Source organism: Perognathus longimembris, chromosome 12 (genome assembly GCF_023159225.1).
Source record: "Perognathus longimembris pacificus isolate PPM17 chromosome 12, ASM2315922v1, whole genome shotgun sequence".
Taxonomy (NCBI): domain Eukaryota; kingdom Metazoa; phylum Chordata; class Mammalia; order Rodentia; family Heteromyidae; genus Perognathus; species Perognathus longimembris.
Window position 1 is genome coordinate 61,274,831 of NC_063172.1, and position 23,042 is coordinate 61,297,872.

The 23,042-nt window shown below is 46.3% G+C and overlaps 1 protein-coding gene across 2 annotated transcripts in view; it reads left to right on the top strand.

The window, feature by feature from the left end:
- Positions 1-16,057, top strand: part of Rab2a (RAB2A, member RAS oncogene family) — an 84,559-nt gene extending 68,502 nt beyond the window's left edge. The window contains exons 7-12 of one of the 2 annotated variants that reach the window (XM_048359309.1): positions 2,345-2,413; positions 4,748-4,849; positions 13,674-13,683; positions 14,742-14,745; positions 15,461-15,463; positions 16,043-16,057. In XM_048359309.1, the coding sequence (XP_048215266.1) occupies positions 2,345-2,413; positions 4,748-4,843 (165 nt within the window). In that variant the 3' untranslated portion in view covers positions 4,844-4,849; positions 13,674-13,683; positions 14,742-14,745; positions 15,461-15,463; positions 16,043-16,057. Of the gene's footprint in view, positions 1-2,344; positions 2,414-4,747; positions 5,643-13,673; positions 13,684-14,741; positions 14,746-15,460; positions 15,464-16,042 lie in introns of those variants that run through there. The other variant, XM_048359308.1, reaches the window with a different exon arrangement.
- Positions 16,058-23,042: the final 6,985 nt, after the last annotated feature.

A 23,042-nucleotide genomic window follows, 5' to 3' on the forward strand; every position in this document is an offset into this window, starting at 1 on the left:
ATGTAGATATGCACACTTACTGATCCTGGGGCTTGAACCTGGGCGCTATCCCTGTGCATTTTTGCTCAACACCAGCACTCTATCACTTAAGCCACAGCTCCAGTTCTGACTTTTTTGGTGGTTAACTAGAAATAAGAGTCTCCCAGACCTACCTTGCTGGTCTGGCTTGGAGCCATGATCCTCTTGAGTAGAAAGGATTACAGTGCCACTGGCACCCAGCTTGTTTTGTTTTGTTTTGTTGATAGTCCTGGGCTTGAACTCAGAGCCTGAGCACTATCCCTGGCTTATTTTTGCTCAAGACTAGCACTCTGCCACTTGAGCCACAGCACCACTTCCAGCTTTTTCTGTATATGTGGTACTGAGAAATCGAAACCTGGGCTTCATATATACAAGATGAGCACTTTACCACCAGGCCATATTCCCAGCCACAGCTTTTTGTTGTTGTTGTTTGTTTTTGTTTCCTCAATCCTAGGGCTTGAACTCGGGCTGGGCACTCTCCCAGAGCTTGTTCTGCTCAAGGCTACAACCCTTATCATTTGAGCCACAGCACCACTCTGGCTTTTTCTGTATATGTGGTATTGAGGAATCGAACCCAGGGCTTTACGGATGCTAGCAAGCACTCTACCATTAAGCCACATTCCCAGCCCAACACTCAGCTTTTTTAAGCCAATTTTAAAGAGATTGATCAATGGATTGGAGTAAAAGACAATTTATGTGCATGTATTAGCACTTTTAATAATGACTCTGCTGTATAGAACTGCTTGTTTATATGAAGCTGTGGCTCATTTGCAGGACCTTGCAGTTCTGGTCAACATTGCAGTGGAATGGGCACGTGGCCCCTAGAAGGGATTCCAGCATTTTATGGAAATAGTTATATCTGGAGATTGATGTTTGTTGACTTCAGTATTTACTTAGCCTGGTTTCTCGGCCATCATGGTAATTGACATGTTATTGGAAATAAAGCTATTTTTTTCCTTATTTATAGCTTTAAGTTCAGTTTTGTGAATCAATTCATAGTTGGCTGAAAGCCAATTTCCCCTTTAAAGCCTGCATACACATGAAAAGTGTACGCCCATCCTAAGTGCCTTCTCAATCTGCAGTGATTAATTCTTCTCATTATTTTGCTGCAAATTCTCATGACCCTCTGTGATGATTCGATCAGCCACTTTAGACTTGATGCATATTCATGTTTCTGTGCTCCTGCCTCAGCCGTGCAAGTCTCCTGCACTGACTGGTGTGTGCTTGGTGCAGTAATTGAGCTGCAATAGATTGATTACTCTAGGGAGCTGTAAGGACTTTAAAGGTGAAAACATATCAGTCCTGTTAATTAGGGGACAAAAGCTCTGATAGCAAATTCAATAGTCAAATGTTTTCAATGTAAAAAAGATGAGGGATATGATTTCCTCTGTAAGTACTATTTCTTTACATTTGAATGAGGTCTTTGTCTGTGGTATAAGTGAGTAACTTTCTTTTTTATTACTCAAAAGAAAGCTACTCTCACCATGGTACATAGGCTACCTACATGGCGTGGATGCTTTTTCCTTCTTTGCATTGTGTTTATCCCCTCTCCTTGGTCATCAATTTTCCTTTTATCAATTATAATTCATACATCATAAAACTTCGCCATTTTAAACTATGCAATTTAGTGAGCTTTAGTTTACTCACAAAACTGAAACTGTCACTACAATCTTAATTTCAGAATATTTTCATGACTCCCAAGAAACCCCACAGTTCTTAGCTGTCCCGTTTCCTCCTCTTGCTAGCCCCGAGAAGCCAGTAATCTGCTTCTGGTCTCGATTGGTCTGTTCTGAACATTTCATGCGAATGGAGTTGTACTGCGTGTGGCCTTTTCTGTCTCATGTCATTTGGCATGCTTTCAAGATTTATAGCCTGAATCAGCACCTCCTTGCTTTTTAAGGCTGAATAGTATTCCATTATATCAATAGCCTACATCTTTGTTTTCATTTATTGATGAATGAATGTGTTTCTACATTTTGGCTATTGTGAGTAATGCTGCTAACAGAGCTCAGTTTCCATATATCATTACTCTCTACTTGACCTTTGGGAGAAATAAATGTTCAGTCTTCACAATAGAGTATGATGTTAGGTATGGTTTTCCTTGTTGCGGTTTATGAAGTTGAGAAAGTTCCCTTCTCTCCTAATTTGTTGAGTATTTATGATGAAACATTGTTGGAGTTTCTTGCATCTATTGAAATGATCAGGTGTTTGTCTTTTATTAATTGAGTGCCTTTCCATGAAATGATTTTCATGTGCTGAATATTATGGTACTCTAGACCTTTGATATATAATGGTTATTTACATTTGTGCTTTCTTTATATTTCAGGCATTCATTAATACAGCAAAAGAAATTTATGAAAAAATCCAGGAAGGAGTTTTTGACATCAACAATGAGGTATATACATACAAAAATTACTGGCTAATATTAATTTAGAATTTGCTTTTACTATTTGGAGTCATCACTTACTATTTTTAAATTTCTGAAGTGGATCAAGGATAATCCTTTAACACATTCCAACTAGAAGCTTGTGATGTATACTACAGTAGTTACATGTTGGTAGTCTCTTGTGTCCTCATAGAGGATGGATCACTTAAGTAAGTGGCCCTATTTATTCCAAGCAATGCAAAGTGTAGAAATCCCTTAAGAGCAAAGAAAACCCACTTTTGCCTACATGTCTATATGGTGACATCTGCCTTGGGGAATAATGTTCTGGTACATACAGTATGTCACTATGCAAGATGCTCCCTTTTCTGGCATGAAAGAAGGAAATTCCCAATTTAAAATTACTCCCAGGCTGGGAACATGGCCTAGTGGTAGAGTGCCTGCCTCCTAAAAGTACTCCCAGTATAGCAGAACATCTTTTCATGAGACTAAATTAATGCACATAATTGGCCAAGGTGGGTTTTCTTTAATGTTACTATGAACCCATTTTGTTCAGCACAATTAGAATAATATATAAAGCCTTGGAAAATATAATTCAGAAAGTTTACAAGGGGTGTGTGTGTGTGTGTGTGTGTGTGTGTCCATTGTAAGGCTTGACCTCAGGGCCTGAGTGCTATCGCTAAGCTCTTTCACTCAAGGCTAGCACTCTGCCACAAAACCACTTCCAGTTTTCTGCTGATCATAGACTTTTCCTGTCCGGGCTGGCTTTGAACCATGATCCTTCAGATCTCAGCCACCTACCTGAGTAACTAGGATTGCAGGCGTGAGCCCCTGGCGCCTGACAGCTGAGGGATTTTTACCACAATTCCTACTCCACACTTATCCTTATTTATTTCACAATATTTATGTGAATAGAATGTATTATTTACTTATACATAAATATTTTTGACAATCTATATTAAGACTTGTGGCCTCCAAGAGAGAAGCCCTTGTTCAGAGTGTAGTTGCAGCTGGAAGTGTTTTCTACTTGAGGCTATGACAGTAATAATCCATCTCCTGGCCTGCACACAGATGAGACTCAGCTCCCCGCCTCAGTAGTTCTCACTGAAATGAACAGCAGTTTGCCTGAGGTTTACAAAAAAGTATTTGACTTGCACTCCTTCATGTCCCTGCACCCCAGCCCCTTTTCTTCTCTCCTGCGCTCTGATGGTACTGAGGTTTGAACTTCCAGCCTCAGGCTTGCTAAGAAGGTGCTCTACCATCCACACCATGTTCCAGCCTCTCAACCCTTTCCAGTCGGAATAATAGAGTCCTAAATCCTATCCTCTAGATGTACATGGTGCTACTTCTTGAGTTAATTTAAAGGCAACACTATCCAGATACTAATGCCCTATAATGTGAATAGTCATCGAGCCTCTGTTTAAGAGCACGTTTTGTTTCTGTCTGCTTTCATATAGTATCTGACTGCTTTACCATGCCATTTGCAGCTTTGATTGTAATCTGCTGTCAGGAGCCAACAGGCCATGCTAGTTATTTGGCCTAATGCCAAGTCTGACTCCCTGATTCCTCAAGAAGTTGCTACCAGCCCAGAGGGGGCAAAACCAATGAGCCATAGGGCATGCTTTTTATTAAAGAGGAGTCAAAAGAGCGAAAAGAAACCACATCAGCTGCTGTCAATACTGAGCCAGTGCCAGAAACCCCAAGGCTACTACTGTTGCAGAAGCACTGCCAAGCACTATAAATCTGAGATTTACTGTGACGTAAAGTTTCCTTAAGAGCTTAATTTCTGAAGCTACTGTATTACTTTTCTCAAAGTGTTGTATTTTTAGGTAAAATCCACTTGAGGGAGTGAGGGTTAAGACATAAGTGTGAGTTTGATGAATGAAAGAACTACTCTGTGTGTGGGTTCTTGGCAACCTGCCATGTCTTTGGGGATCATAGAAATTATTGATGACACAGAACACTCATATGCCCGTAGCCTGTACAGCTGATTCAACACGGAACAGAAATGCTGTCTAGAGAAAAGATTTTACGTCGTCTTAGAGCAGCAGGGTCTTTGGATATTTTTGTCCTTTAAATGTTTCTTGTAATAACTGTTTGAAACAGTTTCTTCATCCTGAGGATTCCCTGAAAAGCAGCATTGCCCCATTTCTGTTTGCCTACCGTGATAAAGAATTATTTTCAGAAACATTTCACAGTGTTATATTTTTTAAAAAGAAGGAACAGATTGTGACAGTTGTTTCCTAAATCTGCTTGTTTTTCAGTTGTTTGATTGTTTTTAACCTAATTTACTTAGTGTCTGCTCAGGCCCCCTGGTATTTACTATCCTATTCTTTTATGTCTCAGGCAAACGGCATTAAGATTGGCCCTCAGCACGCGGCTACTAACGCGACCCACGCAGGCAGCCAGGGAGGGCAGCAGGCCGGGGGCGGCTGCTGCTGAGGCTTCGCGCGCGCCGGTGAGCTGCTCCTCCCCCTCTCCTCATGCTCAGCTGAGACATGAAACTGTTCGAAATGGCTTTATGTCACAGAAGACTTTAATCCTTCAAATTCTTGTATAACTTTGAATAAATGGTTAATGTTCACTTAAAAGACAGATTTTGGAGATTGTATTCCTATCTATTTGCATTTGATTTCTAGGTCAATCGATGTGATTATTTTTGTTAAATGTTGTCTTGTGCCCTTAACTAAGAACTGAGTTGTATTAAACACTACAAAGTCATCTTGAGTATTTAAAATCAGTTTGTGTAGTTAGGTTTCCCAACCCTGGTGGTTACCTAATGTTTAATATTACAGAACTGTCCTCAAAAAGTTTGTCAATTTTCAAAGCTATAAGGAAAACCAGAAGGACTTTTAATTCTGTATTTATCATTTACTTTCTGTATATATAGTTTAATAACCTGCTTGGGTGTAATTTGCCAAGCTTGACTTCTTTAATGCATTTGCATAAAACCTATACTGTTTAAAGCTTGAAGCTACAGAAGCATTGTTAGGAATTGCTTGGACACCGAATTTTAAACTTTTTGACATTGTTAACAAGCATGTTCATCTTTTCTTGTCACTAGTCCAAGAACAATATGCTCAATGTATATTACTAAAGGCTATGTCTGTGTTAACCTGTTTTAATGCCAAAAGTTTGCTATTTGTCCACAATTTCCTTAAGACCTCTTCAGAAAAGGATTTGTTTGCCTTAATGAGTGCTGTTGGGTAGAAAGGCAGTATGATGAATGAACGCGCAGGAGCACCCTGCCGCAAGCAACCCTGAGGGGAGGGAGCACCACATGGAGATGGCACATTATGAGGACTGTAATCTTTCTTTAACCACAATAATGTTTTCCTTTTATTCACATGATTTCTAAGTATATTTTTCATGCAGGACAGTTTTTCAACCTTGATGTACAGTGACTGTAAAATTTTTCTTTCAGTGGCAACTTATAATCTTTAAAATATGGTAAGCATCTTGTCTGTTTTGAAAGGGATATGACAATAAATCTACAAGATGGAAATTCCTGTTGAAAGTAGAAAAGCTTTAGTAATTTACTCAGTGTGGTGGTTTTATCCTTCGTTTTCCTTTTTCTCCCTTGGTCTATAATGAAATTGTTATAGCAGTGCAAAATAAAATCCTCTGTATAAAAGTGTTCCTTTTTTTGTGACACATCTTGTTTTTTTAAAGACATACGCATTTTTAGTCTAGTTACAGCCTTTACATGTATTTGAGCATGTTCTTTTCTCTGGGTCAGAATGCTTAAAATACATTCAAAGTTTTATTGAAACATAAAACTTTCACAGAGTGAAATTCCAGTTGACACGAGGCAAACAGGCACTTCCTCCTACGGAGCCAGTGGAAGACCTTCCTGCAGTCTGGATGCGCGAAGCCCGGCCCCGGCAATGCTGACCTCTCCCGGTGTGCTGGGCTGTGCTGGGGCCTCGCTTCGCCGCCCTCCTGGAGAGGCAGGCCTGCTGGCAGCCTGCACAGCCCTCTTGTGGGGAGTTGCCCAATGCTGTCCTAGTTCTGCTTCCTCAAGCTCCTGGAGGGCGACGGAAGGGTGGAAAGAAATCTCACGCCACGACGTAGTTGAGTTCCAAGCTTTCCTTCCCCTGAAGTAGTCAGGACAAACTCTCTGAGCTCTGGTCCTTCCTTACTGATAAATAGAGCAAGTTAGGACAGCTAGGAGGTCATACCTGCTGTATACCAAGAGGAAATGACTCTTTAAACATTTTTTAACTGTGGTTAACTTTTCCAGAAGTTTAATGCACTTCTTTTCATGCTTTTATTTCCTAGATCTTTTTTGAGTCAAGCTAAAGAAAAATTAATACTAACAAGCAACAGATGACCCTGAGGTTCAGTTCCCACCGCAGCCCTAATGTGCCTTGTGGGTAGCTGAGCTAGATGCCCCATGGCTGCCGCCACTCCATACGCAGGCATTTCCCCTCAGAGAAGAATGGTAGGAGTCCATGAGTCGACAAGGCGTGTCATTAATGGCTTCCACTCCGTGCTTGTTTTAGTCTCCTTGTCATAAATACTGTAACTTTGGACCTACAATTGACTCTTGTGCTGTAATTGAGGGAGTGTGTGTGTGCGTGTGTGTACACACTAGTCCCTTGGACTTGAGGCCTGGGCTCTGTTCCTGAGCATTTTTGTTCAGGACTAGAACTCTCCCACTTGAGCCACAGCTCCACTTCTGGTTTTATTGGTAATTAATTGGAGATGAGAATCTCAAAAGACTTTGATGGCCGGGCTGGCTTTAAGCTGTGGTCCTCAGCTCTCAGTCCCCTGGGTAGCTAGGATTACAGGCGTGAGCCACCAGCGCCTAACTATAATCGAGTTTCTAATATTTGATGATTTTGTGTTTGTGTTTGGAGCTTGAACTGAGGGCTTAGGTGCTGTTGCTGGCTTTTGTGCTCAAGGTTAGCATTCTTATCTCTTGAGCCACAGCTCCACTTCCAGCTTTTTGGTAGTTAATTGGAGGTAAGAGTCTCACAGACTTCTCAGGTTGGCTTCTTCAACTGTGATCTTTAGATATTAGCCTTCTGTGTAGTAGGATTATGGGTATGAGCCATTGGTGCCTGGCATTGATCAGTGGGTGGTGGTGTTTTGCCAGTCCTGGGGTTTGGACTCAGGGCCTGAGCACTGTCCCTGGCTTCTTTTTGCTCAAGGCTAGCACTCTGCCACTTGAGCCACAGCGCCACTTCTGGCCGTTTTCTGTATATGTGGTGCTGGGGAATTGAACCCAGGGCTTCATGCATGCTAGGCACACACTCTACCACTACGCCACATCCCCAGCCCTTGATCAGTGTTTTTTAAAATCTATGCATTGGATAGCTTGAAAATCAGTCACAGGAAAAACAAATGCAACTTTTAATGTCTCAACATGTAACACTCCGGGACTGGGAATGTGGCCTAGTGGCAGGAATGCTTGTCTCATATACATGAAGCCCTAGGTTCAATTCCTCAGCACCGCATACATAGAAAAAGCCGGAAGTGGCGCTGTGGCTCAAGTTGGCAGAGTTGTAGCCTTGAGCAAAAAGAAGCTAGGGACAGTGCTCAGGCCCTAAGTTCAAGCCCTAGGACTGGCAAGAAGAAACATGTAACACTCTAAATTTGTATTCTTCCAAAAGATTGCTAAATCTCATCTCTGAGACTAGAAAATCTAACAGCAGTATGGCAAAACCCTGTGTTCTGGGTAAGGCACTCTTCTCTATAAATTGGAAGTATTTTGTTGGACAGGAGCTGGGGCAGTGTTTAATAAAAGGACATATATATTTGCTACTGACCAGCAGTCTCCATCGCAACATTCTAGTGACACTTCCAACCGTGCAGAAGTTCCCGTGCACAAGGTTGCTCATTGCAGCATTGGTAGCATTTGCAAAATCCTAGAAGTGACCCCAGTGTCTGCATAGGAGAGTGATTCAGCGGCCAGTGGCCACATGGCAGGGTCTTAACACATCTGTGAACTGCTGTGACTTAAAGCAACCTGCAAGAGCACCAGTGCTTTACCATCCTTAGTACACGGCTGTTTAAGAACGGGTGCTTATCTGTGCAAAATAAACCAGCAACTGGTTCCCTAGAGGCTGGATAGACACGGGCGAAAGTAAGAACTGGGAATGGAGTGGCTAGAATGAGGAGGGCCACCAATCTCAGTAGACAATTCTGTACAGCCCTGACTCCAGTCTTGCCATGTTTCATCTACTGCATAATTAAAATCAGCTGTGATGTCACAACTAGGAATCACAAACGAATGCATGCACCCAACTTCAAAGAACAGTACCACAGTACCACAGTACCAACACGTGTAACTGGAAAATCGCGTGAACACTGATGTTGTAAGGCTAAAGACAAAAGGAACAATACACCCATGGCTGCCACAGTAAAGAGAGGCGGATCGACAATTCCCAAGCTGCCTTTTACATATACTGAGCACATAAATAAGCTGTAGTATGGGGGGAGGGGGGACGTTTGCACACGCACACCAGTCCTAGGACATAAACTCAGCACCTGGGCTGCTTTTGCTCAAGGCTAGTACTCTTACCACTTGAGCCATAGCTCTGCTTCGGGCTTTTCTGTATAGTTTATTGGAAATAAGTTTCCCAGCTGGCCTCAAACCATGATTCTCGAATCTGAGCCTCCTTAATAGCTAGGATTCCAGGTATGAGACACCAGCACCCTGCGCTTTCTCATTTTGGAAAAGTGCAACTAAGAAATGTTGATGATAGCCAGGTGCTGGTGGTTCACACCTGTAACCTAGCTTCTCAAGAGGCTGAGATCTGAGGATCATGGTTCAAAGCCAGCCCAGGCGGGAAAGTCTGTGAGACTCATCTCCAGTTAGCCACCAGAAAACCACAAGGGGTGCTGTGGGCTCAAGTGGTAGAGCACTAGCCTTGAGCTGAGGTGGTCAGGGACAGCACCCAGGCTCAGAGTTCAAGGCCCACAACCAACAAAAAGAAAGAAATGTTGTCTAGAATGAACCCTGTAGTGTCAAATACTGCATGTTTGTAGGTTTTATAGTATGTACAGATGCGATATACAATGCAGGTGAGTATGAATACACAATCCCTAATTCTGACCACATAGAGTCCAGAAACAAAACCTAGAATCAATGGGCATACCGATTGCCCAGATACTGGTTTCTAGGTACCACTTGCTAATAAAGAGAACGAGGACTCTCTGGAGAAGTAAATAATTCCTAGGCTGAGACAGAGAAATTAGAAAATATGCCAGAAAAATCTTATGGTATCAAGGAAAAGGAAGTGTGGGGCCAATGACAGTAGGGACATTTGCCAAAGGAGAGGTCATCTTATGCCAACTCAGGCAATTTAAGAAGTAATGGGTTGCAAACATGGAATGAAACAACTAGTGTGCCCATGACAAAAAAACATTGCACACTCGCAGTATCTCCCCTCAAGGCACAAAAAGGAAAACCAGTAAATTTGGAAATATCACCTTCATCAAGTGATCAGTAAAACCTAAGGACTAGGTGGGTACTAATGGCTCATTCCTGTAATCTTACCTACCACCCAGGCTGAGATCTGGAGAATAGCAGGAAAAAGCCATTCCAGGCAGAAGTGTTCGAGAGACTTCGCCTCCAAATAATTGAGCAAAAAGCCAGACTGGAGGTGTGGCTCAAGTGGTAGAACACCAAGCAAGGACAAGGCCCTGAGTTCCAGCTGAAGAATGGGCAGGGGTAGGGCAATCCGCTTGAGGATTACAAGTACCTTCTTAGGATGTGCGCTGAGAAGGGAGCATTTTTGTGGTCTTGCCCAGAATACAAGTTCTCTCAAGTTCTCCCATGAGTGGGAGAACTTGAGAGAACCTCAAATTGACCAGTGTTCTACAAAGTGGCCATTGCTCCAAAATTACCAAAATTGTGAAAGGCAATACACTGTAGCAGGTTGGAGGTGGTAAGGAGACATGACACAGGAATGTAGGCTGCTGTCCTGAATCCTGGGCCCATGTTAGTCATATTTAATCAGTGTTAATTTCCTGGCTTTGATGACAGTTCTCTGGTTACTTACAGTAAATTGCATTAAAAAATATATAGAAATGGGTGCTTTTGCCATTTTTGATAGGTCTGTTTTTTTTTTCTCCTTTTTTATTGTCAGGATGATGTACATAGGGGTTACAGTTACATGCTTAAGGTCAATTGTCACTCTAATCTACAATGCTTATGTCCTCTATGATTAATGACTGTAAAACAATTCCTTCCAGCTCAGGTGATATATACATCTCTTTTCTTTTGCTTCTTGTAATCTGTTCCTTCTTTTTCTCTAGTTTTCCGCCCTCCCTGCTGCCCTTGAGTTGCTTAGTTTGTTCTCAGTGCCTTTTGCAGCTGTTGGGCCCTTTCTACTGTATCTCCCCCCCCCCCCCCATTTTCCATTCATTGTGTCCTTCCAGCTTCTTTCAGATGTGCACCTGTGTACATCTTGAGTGAGGAAAAGAGTAGAGGGTCCTTTAGTTTCTCTAAGATTGATTATGAGGAAGTCCTTTATTTCTTTACCTTTGGTGTTCTTTACAGCCTGGATATTCAATTATGTACATATGAATTTATGTACATATAATTTAGAGTTTGTGTTTCACTTTTGGGTGCCTTTCTCCCAAAGCAGCCCCACTCTTTTTTTTTTTTTTTTTTTTTTTGTCTCCCTGTGTATTGGTACCTTGGCTCCTGCTTTCTTCATCATCTTTCTTTTTTTTTTTATTTCTAACATCCACATATGAGAGAGACCGTGCGCCTTTGTTCTCTGTGTTCTAGGCTTGTCCCACTCAACATTATTTGGTCCAGACCTGTCCATTTCCCTGCGAATGCCATTATTTTATCATTTCTAAATGCTGTGTAGGATTACATTGTGTACATGTACATTTTTTCTGTAGTGGGGCATGTGGGTTGTTTCCATATTTTGGCTATTGTGAATTGTGCAGCGATAAGCATGGATGTACTGGTGTCCTTGTGGTATCCTGGATCATGTTGTTCAGGATAGATGCCTAGGAGTGGTATGGCTGGGTCATAGGTTAGGTCTATGCTGAGCTTTTTGAGGAACCTCCATACTGTTCTCCAGAGTGGTTGTACTAGTTTGTACTCCCACCAAAAGTGAAGAAGGGTTCCCCTTTCCCCACACCCCCTCCAGCATTTGTTGTTGCCTGAGTTCAGAGTATAGGCCATTCTAACTGGAGTGAGTGGTATCTCAGGGTTGTTTTTATTTTCATTTCCTTTACTGCCAGGGATGTTGAACATTTCCTCATATGTTTCTTTGCCATTTTTATTTCTTCTTCTGTGAAGTCTCATTTTAGTTCCCTTGCCCATTTAATTATTGGTTTACGAGGTTTGGAAGGGATTCGTTTATTGAGTTCTCTGTAGATGACAGATATTAGGCCTTTGTCTGTTGCTGTGCTGGTAAAGATCCTTTCCCATATGGTTGGCTGTCTTTCTAGTTTGGTGGCTATGTCCTTAACTGTGCAGAAACCTTTTATTTTAATGGAGTCCCATTTGTCGAGTCTCTCCCCTATCTGTTTTGCCCCTGGGACTCTGTTCAGGAAGTTCCTGCCTATGCCTAGAAGTTCTAGTGTCTCTCCTACTCTGTCCTTCAGTAGTTTCAGGGTTTCAGGTCTGATGTTAAGTTCTTTAATCCATTTTGAGTTGATCTTGGTGCATGGCGTTAGGTTAGGGTCCACTTTGAGTTTTCTACACGTACCCAGTACCAGTACCAGTAGTTGAAGAGGCTATGTTTTTTTCCATTGTATGTCTTTAGCTCCTTTGTCAAATATCAGCTGACTGTAAGAATGCAGTTTTATTTCTGGGTCTTCTACCCTATTCCATTGATCTTTGTGTCCATTCTCATGCCAGTATCAGGCTGTTTTTGTTATGATGGCCCTGTAGTAGAGCTTGAAGTCTGGTATTGTGATACCTCCTGCACTGCTTTTTTTTTTTTTTTTTTTTTTTTTTTTTTTTTTTTTTTGGCCAGTCCTGGGCCTTGGACTCAGGGCCTGAGCACTGTCCCTGGCTTCTTCCCGCTCAAGGCTAGCACTCTGCCACTTGAGCCACAGCGCCGCTTCTGGCCGTTTTCTGTATATGTGGTGCTGGGGAATCGAACCTAGGGCCTCGTGTATCCGAGGCAGGCACTCTTGCCACTAGGCTATATCCCCAGCCCCCTGCACTGCTTTTTTAGCCTAGAATTGCTTTGGCTATTCTAGGTCTTTTGCTGTTCCATATGAATTTATGGTTGTTTTCTCTATTTTCAGTGAAGAATGTAGCTGGGACTTTGATGGGGATTGCATTGAATTTGTATAACATCTTTGGCAATATGGCCATTTTCACTATATTGATTCTGCCTACCCATGAGCATGGGAGGTCTTTCCATCTCCTTGTGTCTTCTTTGTTTAACCTTATTAGATTTTTATAGTTCTCATTAAATAGATCTTTTACATCTTTGGTTAGGTTAATCCCTAGGTATTTTATTCTTTTTTTTAGCTATTGTAAATGGTATTGTTTTCATAATTTCCTTCTCTGCTTGTATATTGGTGGTATATAGAAAGGCTGCTGATTTTTTGTGGATTGATTTTGTATCCTGCTACTTTGTTAAAATGGTTTATTAGTTCTAGGAGTTTGGGAGTGAAGTTTTTGAGGTCCTTCAGGCATAAGATCATGTCATCTGCGATTAGGGATAGTTTGATTTCTTCAAACATTTCTTTGTTTTGTTTTTGGTAGTCATGGTGCTTGAACTCAGGGACTGAGCACTGTTCTTGGCTTCTTTTTGCTCAAGGCTAGCATTCTACCTCTTGAGCCACAGCGCCACTTCTTGGTAGATCTATTTGAAAATACTGGGCTAAATGTCCTGAGGCCAACAAGAAGCCAATGCATTAAAATAAAATTTCAATGACAGTTTTTTCTCCTAATGTTAATTACTTGCCCATTTTCAAATACTTCCCCCCAAATAGAAGGGACCTACACACATGTACACACACACACACACACACACACACTCAAAAGCAAATGTTCCAAATGCTTTTAAAATGTTCTAGAACCAAGGTGCCTACTCTCATAGCGGTGTTTATTTGCATGCATGCTAAAACATGGATGTCCTGAAGTATTATTTTCATCCTGTTTCACAAAGCTTCTCGAGTTCTTTTTATCCAGTGATTCCCTTATCTTCTGAGGCTGACACAAGGTACCTTAACTACAAGTTGGACACAAATTCCTACCCTTGATGTTAGACGTCTCGGCTACCTCAGACCCAGGTGTGAGCGATACTGCGTGCCTTTCTTGGGTCGTATGGGATCGCCCACGGTCTCGCCTTCCGCAGCCTTTAGAAGTGATCCACATTGCTTGGCTGGTGTGCTCTTCCTCCAGTTTGCAACCACCAATGGCCGTTTGAGTTGTCCTCAGCACGTCGTTCTGCCATTGCTTTCTCTTCTCTCCCTCTTCCACTTTTAAGTTCCTTTCTCCCTTATACTTTTCAAGTCCAGCCATTAATCTAGGATACTCACCCACTTCCAGGTAAACTGATTGGCAAACTAAATTCCATCGACAAGCTTCCTTCCTCTATTCTGTGTAATATAACATAATCAAAGGTTGGGGGGCTGGGAATATGGCCTAGTGGCAAGAGAGCTTGCCTCGTATACATGAAGCCCTGGGTTCGATTCCCCAGCACCACATATACAGAAAACAGCCAGAAGGGGCGCTGTGGCTCAAGTGGTAGAGTGCTATCCTTGAGCAAAAAGAAGCCAGGGACAGTGCTCAGGCCCTGAGTCCGAGGCCCAGGACTGGCCAAAAAAAAAAAAGGTTGAGAATGTGGGTATCTTTGGGGGCTTCTGGTTTTCCTACTCCACTCAGTGTCTTCCTTTTTTTCTTTTAACTATTGGGATTTAAACCTGGGGATTCATGTGCTCCATCAGATGAACCAATTACCCCTTCCCAGTTCCTTACTAATCATCCTTCTTAAGGGAAAAAAAAAACACAGTAGTGCAAAGAATACATGGTACCTTTTCCTCCCTTGACAACCTTTCATTTGATCAATACATTTCTGCTGGGCACCAGTGACACACACCTGTAATCCTAGCCACTCGGGAAGCTGAGATCTGAGGATTGTGGCTTGACACCTGGGCAGGAAACTCCATGAGATTCTTATATCCACTAAACTACTGGGGGGGGAAAAAAGGCCAGAAGTGGCACTGTGGTTCAAGTGGTAGAATACCAGCCTTGATAGTGGCCAGGCCCAGAGTGCAAGCCCCAAGACTGAGAAAAGAAAAAGATTCATTTTTCTACTGAGCACTGGTGACTCATGCCTATAATCCTAACTGTTGGGGACTCCGTTTTGGCCTTGGTGGGGGAAGGGAGCCAAGCGCGAGACGCTGCCCTTCCCCCAGCCCTGGGACTGTGTAACAGCGAGCCACTCCCACCTTCCAGCCTCAACCGGAAAAGAAGCCCCCCGCCCCTCGGGGGGCGAACACATGCGTGCCACCTTGATAGGGTTGTCCAGCCCACAAAGGAAGTTTCATGACATCACCTGATGGTCAGCCCGGCTTAGCCAATGGCCCAAGTCCTTCCCTTTCCCGCCATTACTGCTATATAAACCCCCCTCCCAATTAAATCCTTTGAGACTCATTCAACCATCACGGCGTCTCCCTGATGCCTTCTTCCGCCTCCGCTCCTGACATGTGAGGGGACAGGGGGAGGGGAGGCTTCAGCAACCTTTCCTCAACTTAGCGCAAGTCCACGAGAGTACGCCTTGGCCTTCTGCCGGCGGAAGGCAAGGCCGAGTGCTCTTTCACAGATTTTGGGGTTCAAGCATTTCCCCCGGGAGATCGGGGAGAAAGGGATCCATCAGATCCCGACACTACTCAGGAGATCTGAAGATCCTGGTTTGAAACATCCCTGTGAGACTCCAATTAGCCACTAAAAAACTAGACATGGAGCTGGCTTAAAGTGGGAGACCAGAAGCCCTGAGTAAAAGCTTAGGGACAGCACTCGGACCCTGAGTTCAAGCCCCGTAAGCACCAAAAAAAGAAAAAATTCATTTTCTTATAAAGGAAAGAACTACGTACGCACAGGTGTATGCAGATTAGCATAACCAGCTTTTGAATACTTACAGTTCATTTAATGGAAGATTCATATTTGTGTTCCTTTTATTTAAAAAAAAAAAAACATGAATAAGAACAGGGAGCTGGATAGGTTATTTTAGCTACTCAGGAAGCTGAGATCTGAGGATCATGATTTGAAGCCAGATGGAACAGGAAAGCCTGAGACTCTTGTCTCCCACTAACTACTAAAAACAACCAACCAAACCATACACAAAAACAAAAAAGCCCAAAGTGGAGATGTAGCTCAAGTGGTAGAGCACCGCCCTTGACCAAAGTGCTGAAGGACAGCACTGCGGCTCTGAGTTAAAGCCCAGTGCCGCAGCGCCGGCCCACGCACACCAAGACCCTCCGGGAGACCCTCGATCGTGTCTAGTGACGGTGTGTGCACTGGATCATGAGCTCTCGGGAGGGAGAACCTATGTACCTCGCGCTCAGACACAGCAGGGCTTCTGATCCCCTACTCCCCTGCAGGAAGCTGGTGGTAAGCATGGAAGCATCCTCGGATGCTCACAGCCAATGAGGGGAAAGCAGAGAAACCCAGGTCTCACGATGGGCCCAGGTCCCCGGGCAAACTGGAGCTCCCCCTTCCCTGGCTCGTGCGCAACGTGGGAGACTCAAAGTCGGTGGCCACGACTTGCCGCAAGATGAATGAATGAATGAAAAGCTAGTGCTCTGACTACAAAATAGAAATGAGGGGTTACACATGCGAAAGGGGGCTGAGGGAGTCCTGTGCCCATGCGCCATCTGGGTCTGTGTGGGTGGCAGGGGAAATGGAGCTCGCAGATGGTGGTTTGCATGTCAATGGCTCCTGACAACAGTGCGCACCCAGCTTCCCGTGCCCTGTACGGCTCAGCACAAGGAAGGTGGGTGCCCCAAGGAATCCGTGCTAATATTCCCGTCAGAAGAAAACACAAGTGTAGTCAATGATTTTATTAGGATTTTTTTTTTTCTGCAGTGATGTAGATTGATTCCGGGGCCTCGTGCATGCTGCGCAATCACTCTGCTACACCTGTAGCTCGGTTACACTTTACAGAGGAGTAACTTCTGCTTGGTTTTAAGAAAGATGGATACAAAGTATTTAATAGATCCCCATAATTAAATGATTCAATTACTTGCTACTCAGGACTTTATGTTGCAGGATTTATTTACTTAACTTAAAAAGTAACCTTGGAGCTGGGCTCTGGTAGCTCATACTTGTAAGCCTAGGTCTCAGGCTGAGATCTGACAATCACAGTTCGAAGCCAACCAAGGCAGGAAAGTCCATGAGAATCATCTCCAGTTAACCACCAAAAAGCTGGACGTGAAGCTATGACTCAAGTGGTAAAGCACTAGCCTTGGGCAAAAAAGGTAATGGAAAATGCTCAGGCCCTGAGTTCAAGCCCCAGTACTTGCACATAAAGAAAAAAAGCTGGGTATCGGTGCATTGAGCCTGAAATCCCGACTGCTCAGGAGCTGAGCTCCAGACCTGGCAGCAAAGTCTGTGAGACGCTCACTTCCAATTCACCTCTCGACAGCCAGAAACGGAGCTGTGGCTCAAGTGGTAGAACACTAGCCTTGAGCACTAAAAGGTCAGAGACGGTGTCCAGGCCCTGAGTTCACGCCCCAGCACTAGCACCAAAAGAAAGAGAGGTGGGTGCGTGGAGGGAGAATTGGCTCAGAAAACCTGTAAGAACTCATCTCCAAAATAAGCAAAACAAGTTGAGCTGAAGACCCGGCTCGCAGGACAGGGCGCCAGCGGAGCGAGCAAGAGCCCTGAGCTCAGCCCTCGGCACCCAAAGAAAAACAAGGTGCAATCCGTGGGGAGTAGATGTGTGACCGCGCCTAGTGTGGGCGTGTGGCGGTGCAGTGAAGGGAGGCCGTGCACTCAAGAGCTCGGGACAGCAGAGTGCAAGCCCCACGAGCCCCCCCCCCACACACACAGCACATCCTCGGCCAGAGGAAACAGTGCCGACGGAGCCCCCCGTGTAGGACTCCCTGTCTCAAAACATGCTCACCTTTGCACCAATACACGTCTACCAGAATATCCAGTGCCGTGTGTATTATGCCTGAGCCGGAAACGGGCCTGGTGGCCTTGGGGAAAGCCGATGAGTTGTGGTGTGTTTCTGTCTCCAGGTGAGGCACACAATCATGAGCGTGAGCTGAACCACACCCACTCAGGAATAGAGGAACTCGGAAAATGGTGAAAAATAATGAGAAGAGCACGTGTGGGGTTTGAACACAATGGCTTGCAGGGGAACCCCATCTGACAGGCATCCCAGTGTGAGGTCAGCCAGGGCAACCTACTTCCAAGACCCCCTAGCTCAGCAGAAGAAGTGGGGGGCGGGGGGTACCTGCCTCTCATCCCAGCTGCAGCAGGAAGTGCAAATACAAGAATCAAGATGCAGCTCAGTGAAGAAGCAAACCCTATCTCAACAATCGCCATCTTAAACTAACAAGTGCAGAAATAAGGCTGGCCGCATGTCTCAAGTAGAGGAAAGCCTGTCTAGCAAGCATGAGTCCGTGAGTTCAAACCTCAGCACTATTAAAGAACAAGGAGGAGATCCAAAAAATGTGCTACCTGTTCACAATGGAATTCTACACAGCTATTAGGAAGGATAAAATAACAGCAGGTCTAGAACAAATCATGCTGAGCAAGACAAGCCTCGAACTCCAAAGATAAGGAAATGAAGGACTTCCTCTTAATTAGTCTTCTGGTATTCAGCGGACCCTGTGTGTTTGACCTCACATATGGTGTATACACTGCACATTGGAGGGGAGCTGAGAGCAGAGCTCAGGATGAGTGGAAAATGGGGGAAATACAGCAGAGGGGGCCCGACCGCTGCAATGGACACTGATGAGAGCAAACGAAGGAAGTCAAGGGCAGCGGGGGAGGAGGGAATGAGAGACAAAGAAGGAACAGATTACACCAAGCGAAAGGAAAGAGATGTGCATATCACCCCCCCTGGAAGGAATTGTTTTATTGTTAATAATCACAGAGTTTGTAAGCATTACAGACTAGAATGACACTGTCCATCAAGGGGAAGATTTTTTTTAAATGATGAAAGCAAGGGGGAGGGTTAGGGGGAGAGAAGGCAGGAGAGAAATGGGGAAGGGGGTCGCAAGTATGACAAGAAATGTATATGGATTCACTACGTTCAGTATGTAACTGTAACCCCTCTGTACATCATCTTGACAATAAAAGAAATTTACATTAAACAATGTTTTTCATTACCTCAGGTGCTGGTGGCTCACCTCTCTACTCTGGAGGCTGAGGTCTGAGGATCTGGTTCGCAGCCAGCCCTGGCAGGAAAGTCTGTGAGATTCGTATCTCCCATGAACCACTAAAAAGCCCGAAGTGGTAGAGTACACTGTCCTTGAGGAAAAAAACAAAAGCAAGGAGGGCCGGGGGGAGGTTAAGTGAACCAGAGAGCCGGGAGGAACGGCCCTGGAGACAAGGCGCCTGTGAGCGGAAGAAGACTAAAGATGACGGAGTGCTGACCAGGCAGCGAGCTGAAGCTCCGAGGGGGAGCAAGGCCCCGCGGACACTTGGACTTCCTGCTGCTGGCTCCAAAGCATCCACGTGTGTTCTTCTCAGCCATGCATTGGTGCCACGTCAAGGCAGCTCTAGAACACGAGGAGCTGGGCAAACAATGCACGATACACAGCGGCAGCAGCAGGCGTCTGCCGGGCGGGAGCCTGTGCGCACCGCGTGGCAAGTGGAGCCCAAGCCCGGCCTTCCGGGGGCTGCGGAGCTGCCTTGCCGCGTGACACCGGGAGAGCTCATCTTGACAGAAGCAAAATGAATCTCTTGGGATATTATTTTTGCCTCTTCTGGTATACAAGAATTTAATTTACATACCAAGATGCTACTGAGAAGATGAATGCATAAGAGCATTTCACGCACAGTCATGGCTACGACCCACAGTGCTTTATCATGCCATGTGAAAGGTAGCATTTTCTGTGTTGCTTGTGCCCAGAATCCAGTTTCAAATGGGAGCAAAGGCCCCGTGTGGCACGGTGGGATCTATGACGATGGCCAAGATGGCCTGGGAGAAATAAGCAAGTCCAGGAAGGGCGTGGATGCTGGGGTGCGGCTGGGCTGCCCACCAGAGCTGTGCTGGCGATTCTGCCATCCTCATTTAGGATGACGGGAATATTCTAGCAAGGTGCCAGCGTCGAGGCCAACAGTGGAGATGATAGCTGCCGGCCAGGCCACCACTCGGGAGAAAGCCACGCTATGTTGAATTTGACAATTAACTTTGCATTAAAATAGCCACATTACTACCCCTGTCCCCCACCATGAGACCACAGAGAAACCAAACAGGCAGGGACACAAAGCCTCCCTCCATCTGCTGCGTCCTCGTGCACGTGCCCAGCGGGGGCCCAGAGCTGCCCCTGCCCCCTGTCAATCACGTGGGGTTTGCACTGGGATGCGTGTGTGTGTGTGTGTGTGTGTGTGTGTGTGTGTGTGTGTGTGTGTGTGTTGGTCCTGGGGCTTGAACTCAAGGCCCGGGCACCTCTCTTAGCTTCTATTGCAGAAGGCTAGTGCTTTACCATTTGAACCACTGCTCTACTTTTTGCTTTCTGGTAGCTAATTAGAAATAGGCGTCTCACAGACTTCTGCTGGACAGGCTTCAAACCTTGATTCTCAGATGCAGCCTCAGGAAGTAGCTAGGATTCGAAGAATGAGCCACCAGCACCTGGACAGGTGTGGTATTGGAAACTGTTTCAATCCACAGTTGGATAGTTGACTCCAAGGACACACAACCCACAGGTCTACAGAGGCCAAATCTATGTCTTTCTATGAAATTGCACACAAATGTGTCTAACCAAAATACAAGCCCATCCCACGTATAATCTTCTTAGCTTTTTATACTATATTATGTAAGTCTTTCTAAATGTTTGCCCATGTTCTTTAGTTGTAATGGTTCAGAATGTCAGTCAGGAGCATGTCTCATAGTTCAAATACGGCTCTACCACCTAAGTAGCAGGAGACTGGTCCCCATTCTTAAGTTCCTCGGGTAGGGGGTGAAGTTAACATCACCCCATCTCACAGGGCCACTGGGAGGATGGGTCACGTTCTCCAAAGTTGGCTTGGCACATAGAAATGCCAGATGCCTGGGATTTTCTAATTTTTGATGGCTGTGTGGTACTCATGATTTATTTCATCATTTCTTGCTGGTGGCTATAAATTCCTTAGGCAAAGCAATCGATGGTCAGTTAACATCCCTATTGTGAAATCTACGAACACATCGATAATAATTTCTTTTTGAATGTCAACAATGCATTGAATACACATAACCTAAAGCCCTGTGTGGTTTAGCCATGTGGAGAATCCGCTGTAACAGTGCTCCCAATCCTGGCTTCGTAGCACTGCGACCCAGCCCCGCCATTAGCCTCGGCTAGGTCTGCTGAAGTATAATCTCTTTGGTAGAGTCCAGTTTAAGAGCTGATTACTCAGCTAGGCGTTGGGGGTTCACGCTCCTATGTATTCTTAGCTTCTCAGGACACTGAGATGCGAAGATGGAGGTTCAAAGCCGGCCCGGGGACTTCAGTATGTGAGACTCTTCTCTCCAGTTAACCAGCAAAAAGCTCCAAGTGGAGCCGTGGGTCAAGTGAAAAAGCCAAATGAGAGCCCGAGGCTCCAAGCTCAAGCTACAGCACCAATGCACACACACACACACACACACATTATATAATTGTTACGTAATAATGATTATTACTGCATAGTATAACAAGCATAATATAATGTAAATATAAATAATGTACAGAATATACCATTATATGTTAATTCTAATGCCTATTGTTAATATTATTAATTAAAAGACTGTCTATCTGAAGCTGCTCAGTCCCACTCTGGTCCTGTTGCTCCTCCTCTCCCCGCAGGCGGGATCTTTTGGGGGCAGAGGCCAAGACTTCCCAGGGGACACGCTGAGGTCCTTATCCCTGTGCCTCCCAAGGGGACTGTAGTGGAAGCAAGGTCCTTGAGGATGACACCTCACTGGGCTGCGGGTGGGGACCTCACGCTCCGCCACTGGCTTCCCCACGGGGAGAGGGACAGGGAGCAGGTGCCACGGGACACTGAAGGTGGAGCCCCGCAGGGCTGGAGGGACAAGCGGAGGGCCCCACGCGATTGGACAGGCTGGGGCTGGGAGGCCTCACGCGATTGGACAAGTGGGAGGGCCCCACATGATTGGACACGCTGGGAGGCTCTCGCGATTGGACAGGCTGGGAGGCCTCACGCGATTGGGCAAGCGGAGAGCCCCACGCGATTGGACAGGCTGGGAGGACCCACGTGATTGGACACGCTGGGAGGCCCTCGCGATTGGCTGGGAGGACCCACGTGATTGGACAGGCTGGGAGGACCCACGCGATTGGACAGGCTGGGAGGCCTCACGTGATTGGACAGGCTGGGAGGACCCACGCGATTGGACAGGCTGGGAGGGCCCCACGCGATTGGACAGGCTGGGAGGCCTCACGCGATTGGACAGACTGGGAGGCCTCACGCGATTGGACAGGCTGGGAGGACCCACGCGATTGGACAAGTGGGAGAGCCCCACACGATTGGACACGCTGGGAGGCTCACGCGATTGGACCCGCTGGGAGGCCTCACACGATTGGACAGGCTGGGAGGCTCTCGCGATTGGACAGGCTGGGAGGACCCACGCAATTGGACAGGCTGGGAGGACCCACGCGGTTGGACAGGCTGGGAGGACCCACGCGATTGGACAGGCTGGAAGGCCTCACGCGATTGGACAGGTTGGGAGGACCCACGTGATTGGACAGGCTGGGAGGGCCCCACGTGATTGGACAGGCTGGGAGGCTCACTTGATTGGACAGGCTGGGAGGGCCCCACACGATTGGACCCGCTGGGAGGCTCACGCGATTGGACAGGCTGGGAGGCCTCACTTGATTGGACCCGCTGGGAGGCCTCACGCGATTGGACAGGCTGGGAGGCCTCACGCGATTGGACCCGCTGGGAGGCCTCACACGATTGGACCCGCTGGGAGGCCCTCGTGCTTCCGTCAGCCTCCAGAGGGAGCCCCGCTCTGCCCATCCCCGGGCCTGACTCCAGCAAGCGGGCCGGGGGAGGGAGTCTGTGCCTGCCGTCTGTAGCCGCCAAGTCCGCGCTGCCTTGTCAGGGCGGCCCTCGGGGGCGATGGAGTCTGGACGTGCAGCCCTGGCAGACCCCGCACCCCGGGCGAGGACCACGGACCCGGCGCTGCGCGGCGTGACGGTGCGCGGCGAGGCCCACCCGCGCCCCACTCCCTGCCGGCGTGGGCGGCCGCGGGATCGATCCCCGCCGTCCGCACCACGGGGCCTCCACTGACCTGAGGTGGAGGGCGTGGGCTTCCCCGCCCCCATCCCACCCCCCACCCACCCCCATCCCACCCCCCGTGCCCTGTGAGCCACAGGGTCGGTTCCGGCTGCCGCTGGAATTCTAACTCTGACGGCCCATTAGCCAGATCCTTTTTCCTGGGCTCCAATTTACTGATGAGCAAACCGTTCAAATACCTCGCATAAGGTCATGACGACGAGCGGGTGCCGCCGTGAACAGCTCGAACCTCGCGGCGCAGTTTCCGCGGTCTCCCTA